Source organism: Rhinoraja longicauda, chromosome 7, assembly GCF_053455715.1.
Source record: "Rhinoraja longicauda isolate Sanriku21f chromosome 7, sRhiLon1.1, whole genome shotgun sequence".
NCBI classification, from domain to species: domain Eukaryota; kingdom Metazoa; phylum Chordata; class Chondrichthyes; order Rajiformes; family Arhynchobatidae; genus Rhinoraja; species Rhinoraja longicauda.
Window position 1 is genome coordinate 47,666,098 of NC_135959.1, and position 7,316 is coordinate 47,673,413.

At 51.6% G+C, this 7,316-nt stretch overlaps 1 protein-coding gene across 1 annotated transcript in view; it reads right to left on the reverse strand.

The window, feature by feature from the left end:
- ddx10 (DEAD (Asp-Glu-Ala-Asp) box polypeptide 10) overlaps positions 1 to 7,062 on the reverse strand; it is a 162,379-nt gene extending 155,317 nt beyond the window's left edge. The window contains exon 1 of the mRNA XM_078402471.1: positions 6,821 to 7,062. Coding sequence (XP_078258597.1) covers positions 6,821 to 7,030 — 210 coding nt within the window. The 5' untranslated portion in view covers positions 7,031 to 7,062. The remainder of the gene's footprint in view (positions 1 to 6,820) is intronic.
- Between the last annotated feature and the right edge of the window lie 254 nt (positions 7,063 to 7,316).

The window sequence follows — 7,316 nt, forward strand, 5'->3', positions numbered from 1 at the left end:
TAGGGTGCAAGTTAAATCAGGAGATAAAATTGGCGTGTCAAAAATGTAATGCTACGGTGGTTATGGGAGATTTCAACATGCAGGTAGACTGGGAAAATCAGGTTGGAAATGGACCCCAGGAAAGAGAGTTTGTAGAGTGCCTTCGAGATGGATTCTTAGAACAGCTTGTACTGGAGCCTACCAGGGAGAAGGCAATTCTGGATTTAGTGTTGTGTAATGATCCTGATCTGATAAGGGGACTAGAGGTAAAAGAGCCATTAGGAGGCAGTGATCACAACATGATAAGTTTTACTCTGCAAATGGAAAGGCAGAAGGGAAAATCGGAAGTGTCGGTATTACAGTATAGCAAAGGGGATTACAGAGGCATGAGGCGGGAGCTGGCCAAAATTGATTGGAAGGAGGCCCTAGCAGGGAAGACGGTAGAACAGCAATGGCAGGTATTCCTGGGAATAATGCAGAGGTTGCAGGATCAATTTATTCCAAAGAGGTGGAAAGACTCTAAGGGGAGTAAGAGACACCTGTGGCTGACGAGGGAAGTCAGGGACAGCATAAAAATTAAGGAGAGGAAGTATAACATAGCAAAGAAGAGTGGGAAGACAGAGGATTGGGACTCTTTTAAAGAGCAACAAAAGTTAAGTAAAAAGGCAATACGGGGAGAAAAGATGAGGTACGAGGGTAAACTAGCCAATAATATAAAGGAGGATAGCAAAAGTTTTTTTAGGTACGTGAAGAAGAAAAAAATAGTCAAGGCAAATGTGGGTCCCTTGAAGACAGAAGCAGGGGAATTTATTATGGGGAACAAAGAAATGCCAGACGAGTTAAACCGTTACTTTGGATCTGTCTTCACTGAGGAAGATACACACAATCTCCCAAATGTTCTAGGGGCCGGAGAACCTAGGGTGATGGAGGAACTGAAGGAAATCCACATTAGGCAGGAAATGGTTTTGGGTAGACTGATGGGACTGAAGGCTGATAAATCCCCAGGGCCTGATGGTCTGCATCCCAGAGTACTTAAGGAGGTGGCTCTAGAAATAGTGGAAGCATTGGAGATCATTTTTCAATGTTCTATAGATTCAGGATCAGTTCCTGTGGATTGGAGGATAGCAAATGTTATCCCACTTTTTAAGAAAGGAGGGAGAGAGAAAACGGGTAATTATAGACCAGTTAGTCTGACATCAGTGGTGGGGAAGATGCTGGAGTCAATTATAAAAGACGAAATTGCTGAGCATTTGGATAGCAGTAACGGGATCATTCCGAGTCAGCATGGATTTACGAAGGGGAAATCATGCTTGACAAATCTACTGGAATTTTTTGAGGATGTAACTAGGAAAATTGACAAGGGAGAGTCAGTGGATGTGGTGTACCTCGACTTTCAGAAAGCCTTCGACAAGGTCCCACATAGGAGATTAGTGGGCAAAATTAGGGCACATGGTATTGGGGGTAGGGTACTGACATGGATAGAAAATTGGTTGACAGACAGAAAGCAAAGAGTGGGGATAAATGGGTCCCTTTCGGAATGGCAGGCAGTGACCAGTGGGGTACCGCAAGGTTCGGTGCTGGGACCCCAGCTATTTACGATATACATTAATGACTTAGACGAAGGGATTAAAAGTACCATTAGCAAATTTGCAGATGATACTAAGTTGGGGGGTAGTGTGAATTGTGAGGAAGATGCAATAAGGCTGCAGGGTGACTTGGACAGGTTGTGTGAATGGGCGGATACATGGCAGATGCAGTTTAATGTAGATAAGTGTGAGGTTATTCACTTTGGAAGCAAGAATAGAAAGGCAGATTATTATCTGAATGGTGTCAAGTTAGGAGGAGGGGGAGTTCAACGAGATCTGGGTGTCCTAATGCATCAGTCAATGAAAGGAAGCATGCAGGTACAGCAGGCAGTGAAGAAAGCCAATGGAATGTTGGCCTTCGTAACAAGAGGAGTTGAGTATAGGAGCAAAGAGGTCCTTCTACAGTTGTACCGGGCCCTGGTGAGACCGCACCTGGAGTACTGTGTGCAGTTTTGGTCTCCAAATTTGAGGAAGGATATTCTTGCTATGGAGGGCGTGCAGCGTAGGTTCACTAGGTTAATTCCCGGAACGGCGGGACTGTCGTATGTTGAAAGGCTGGAGCGATTGGGCTTGTATACACTGGAATTTAGAAGGATGAGGGGGGATCTTATTGAAACATATAAGATAATTAGGGGATTGGACACATTAGAGGCAGATAACATGTTCCCAATGTTGGGGGAGTCCAGAACAAGGGGCCACAGTTTAAGAATAAGGGGTAGGCCATTTAGAACGGAGATGAGGAAGAACTTTTTCAGTCAGAGGGTGGTGAAGGTGTGGAATTCTCTCCCTCAGAAGGCAGTGGAGGCCAGTTCGTTGGATGCTTTCAAGAGAGAGCTGGATAGAGCTCTTAAGGATAGCGGAGTTAGGGGGTATGGGGAGAAGGCAGGAACGGGGTACTGATTGAGAGTGATCAGCCATGATCGCATTGAATGGCGGTGCTGGCTCGAAGGGCTGAATGGCCTACTCCTGCACCTATTGTCTATTGTCTATTGTAAACTGGGCACCCGGTACGAGGAAATGTCCAGCAGCACCCCGAATCGGGCAATCCAGTGGGCCACGAGGGCGCGAGCACACGACAGGGCAGAAGTGTCCACGAGCGGAATGGCCTCCAGCCACCACGTAAAACGGCCCACCACCGTCAGAAATTTGAGGCACCCCGGGATGAAGGCAGCGGCCCCACGATATCCAGGTGAACATGGTCAAAGCGCCGGCGAGGCACTGCAAACTCCTGCACTGGCGCCCGGACGTGCCACTGCACCTTCGATGTTTGGCACAGAATGCACGCCCGGGCCCAATGACCGACATGCTTCCGCAACCCATGTCACATGAAACGTGCAGCCACCATTGCAATCGTCTCACAAATAGACGGGTGGGCCAACCCATGAATGACGTTGAAAATCCGGCGACACCAGGCAACCGGGGCAATGGGCCGTGGCTGCCCCGTGGAAACGTCGCACAAGACAGTAACGCCAGAGGGTCCCAACGGCACGTCATCCAGCACCAAACCAGAAACCACAGTTCTGTAGGCAGATATCTCCTCATCCGCCAGCTGCGCTGCAGCCAAGGCGGAATAAACTATGCCCGGGGCCACGTCGAGGACGGCCTCATTCGCTGGGTGATGCAGGGCGACAGCAACCAGGTTACATTTGCCTGCAATGTGGCGGATGTCGGTAGTGAATTCGGAGATTACCGTGAGCTGGCGCTGCTGCCGAGCGGACCAGGAATCCGAAATTTTAGCAAATGCAAAGGTGAGGGGCTTATGGTCAGTGAAGGCAGTAAAGACCCGGCCCTCCAGGAAATAGCGGGTGTCGTACTGCCAAGTGCAAGGCGAGGAGCTCCCGGTCAAACACGCTGTACCTCTATTCTGCCGGGTTAAGCTTGCGACTGAAAAAGGCGAGAGACCCCCAGTGACCGTCGAGCGACTGCTCCAGCACGCCGCCGACCTCGGAGTCCGAGGCATCCACCGTTAGGGCTGTAGGGGCGTCGACCCGCAGATGCACCAGCATCGTCGCCCAAGCCAACGCTTCCTACGCCCCGTCAAAAGCAGCCACCACATCGTCGTTCCTCTGCACATCCCGTCACTTACTAGTGAGCAACTGAAAGAGCGGCCGCATTATCTTTGCCACCGCCAGCACAAATCGGTGATAAAACGTGACAATCCCTACAAACTCCTGAAGGTCCCGCTCTGTGGAAGGCCACGGAAACTGACGAATGGCCTTGACCCTGTCCGGGAGCAGAACAGCACCGTGTTGCGTCAAGCGCTGGCCCAGAAAGTCGATGGCACGGAGGCCGAACTGACATTTGCTGGGGTTGATGATGAGACCATGCTCGCTGAGGCGCTGGCGCAACAAACGGAGGTGGGCGCAATGTTCTTGCTGAGAGCGACTAGCCACGAAGACATCGTCCATGTAAATGAAAAGGAAAGTGTCCCCGACCCACGATGTCCATCAGGCGTTGAAAGGCCTGCGCGGCGTTCTTAAGGCCGAAGGGCATACGCAGGAACTCAAACAACCCGAAGGGGTGATTATAGCAGTTTTAGGCACGTCCTCCGGCCGCTCAGACTAAGTTGACCTTCGAAAAGAACAGCCCCAGCCAGATGGGCAGAGAAGTCCTGGACGTGGGAAATGGGGTAGCGATCCACGATGGTGGCGTCATTTAGGTGGCGGAAGTCGCCACAAGGCCTCCAGTTCCCGGACGCCATCGGTACCATGTGCAGCGGGGAAGCCCATGGCCTATCCAAGCGCCAGACAATTCCCATAGCCTCCATGTTGCGAAACTCTGCTTTGGCGATCTGGGGCTTGTCGGGAGGCAGCCTGCAAGCGCGGGCGTGGAGCGGTGGTCCCGAAGTAAGAATGTGGTGCGCCACACCATGTTTCGGGCTGGCCTAGTGGAATTGCGCAGCCAAAATTTCAGGTAAGTCCCACAAAATTTGGGCGTAAATGTTGTCCACTGCAGACACCGGGGATGCGGATTGGCGTGGTGGACGCAAGATCACTTCCAATGTGGAGGCGTGGATGAGGCATTGCCCCCTCACGTCAACTAAGAGTGATAACGTCTGCAGGAAGTCAGCACCCAGCAACTGCTGGGACACGTCTGCAATGGTGAAAGGCCAGGTGAAGTGGCAAGGGCCAAAGCTAAGCTGAATGGTGCGGACGCCGTAAATTCGTACAGTGCTGCCACTCGCGGCAGTTAACGAGGGCCCGTGCTTCCCAGAACGAGTGTCCACCCCCGATGGGGGCAAATCGCTGACTTCCACCCCTATGTCAACCAGGAATCATCGTCCCGAGCGCCGGTCCCATGCAGTGTATCTGGCCGACCGCCGAGGTGATTACTGGCGGCCGGCCCCGGCATTTCCCGGAAACGAAGAGGGCGAGTGGCATTGGCGGGCTGCGGAACCCCAGCGTTGCTGGTAGAAGCACCACTTCTTCTTCTTGTTCATACCAGCTTCTCCCGGAGCAAGAGACTCAGTTGAGCCCCCGGTGGGCACGGCCCCAGGTCGCTGTGCCCTTGAAGGCACTGTCAACACACGATCGAGCGAACCTCCGCGCTGCCGGCTGGCCAGCCTCAGCTCGTCTGCGTTCATCGAAACTCGCCCCTGAGAGGAGCAGGCGGATGTCACCAGGCAACTGCTCGAGGAAGGTATACTCAAAAAGCAGGCCGTCCATGAGCATCAAAAGGTGGCCGTCCATGAGCATCAAGGATGGGTGAGAGATGTGTCTATTCACACATTCGCCAATGTCAGCGACAACCTAGGTTGTGCAGAAACAGCCCTGGAAGACCATAACACAAAGTGGTGAAACTCAGCAGATCAGGCATCATCTGTGGGAGGGAATGGACAGGCAACGTTTCAGCTCAGCACCTTTCTTCAGACTGATTATCAGTGGAAGACAAGCTTCATAAACTAGGAGACATGGAATGCAGATGCTGGAATCATGAGCAAAAACATAAGTGGGCAGCATAATGGTGCAGCTGATAGAGTCACTGCCTCAGTGTCAGTGATCCGGGTTCGATCCTGACCTCGGATGCTCCGGCTTCCTCCCACATCCCGAAGGTGTGCGGGTTTGTAGATTAATTGGCCTCTGTGCAGGGAATGGACAGGAGACGTTTTGGGTCAGGACGTTTCTTTGGACTGATTGGCAGTGGAAGCCAAACTTTATAAACTAGGAGACACAAGTTTACTTTATTTTTGTTTAGTTTAGGTTATTGACACGTGTACCGGAGGTACAGCGAGAAGTTTTATGTTGTGTGCTAACCAGTTCGCAGAAAGACAAAACATGATCACAATCGAGTTGTCCACGGTGTAGTGTACATGTGTACACTTGTTCACATGATAAAGAGAATATATATAGTGCAAATAAAGTCCAGTAAAGTCCGATTAAAGATAGTCCGAGGAAATGCAGATGCTGCTGTCTCAAGGAAAACAGAAAGTGCTGGAGTAACTCAGCAGGTCAGGCAACATCTCTAGAGGTCATGGGACTGAAGAGTCCCGACCTGAAACGTCGCCTATCCATATCCTCCACAGATACTGTCTGACCCACTGGGTTACTCCAGCACTTCGTATTTTACTCAAACATTATAGACCAGTTGAGTCTTGAAAGGTGCAAACGATCCTTAACTTTGTAGCCACATGACAACATATACTCTGCGTTACCGCGACCATTTACACTAATGCAAGGAAATTATTCCTCTACCTCCCCGGTCTTGGAAAGATGCAGTGAGTGGTCTATGACTGGCTCTGAGACGGCAACCCGAGCAGCCGGCGCTCAGCACGGAGGGTGCCGGTCTCAAGGTGCAGCCCACCCAATCTGTTGAAAGACTGGAGCGGCTAGGCTTGTATACACTGGAATTTAGAAGGATGAGAGGAGATCTTATTGAAACGTATAACATTATTAAGGGGTTGGACACGTTAGAGGCAGGAAACATGTTCCCAATGTTGGGGGAGTCCAGAACAAGGGGCCACAGTTTAAGAATAAGGGGTAGGCCAATTCAGTCAGAGAGTTGTGAATCTGTGGAATTCTCTGCCTCAGAAGGCAGTGGAGGACAATTCTCTGAATACATTCAAGAGAGAACTAGATAGAGCTCTTAAGGATAGCGGGGTCAGGGGGTATGGGGAGAAGGCAGGAACAGGGTACTGATTGAGAATGATCAGCCATGATCACATTGAATGGCGGTGCTGGCTCGAAGGGCCGAATGGCCTCTTCCTGCACCTATTGTCTATTGACCGCTCGTCCCCCCCGGCCGCCGCCCTCTCCTACCTGCGGGTAGCGCCCGACCATCGTGGCGATCTGCTCCCTCTCCATCAGCCACTCTGGCTTCCGCTGCTTCCTCAGCACCTTCTTCCTCGCCTTTCGCCTTTGATATTTCTTTTTCCATTTCTCGTAGTTGTTGATGATGTCGCCGCGACTGACGGCGGTGTCGGTATCGGTGCTGGTTGCGGCGACGGGCCGGTCCCCTGTGAAACCCATTGCGCAGACCAACGAGGAGACGGCCAGGCTGCCGTCGCGCCGGGATGACGCGAAGGCAAGGGGCGGTCGCGTGACAATGACGACAGGGCCCTGACTTCATTCGTGCTTCTTTCTCCCTGAGTGTCAGCCCAGGCACAGCTCATGGGTCCAGTAATAATGCAGTAAGTTACTACTGGTCACTGTCAGCCCAGGCACAGCTCATGTGTCCAGTAATAATGCAGTAAGTTACTACTGTTCACCGTCAGCCGAGACACAGCTCATGGGTCCAGTAATAATGCAGTAAGTT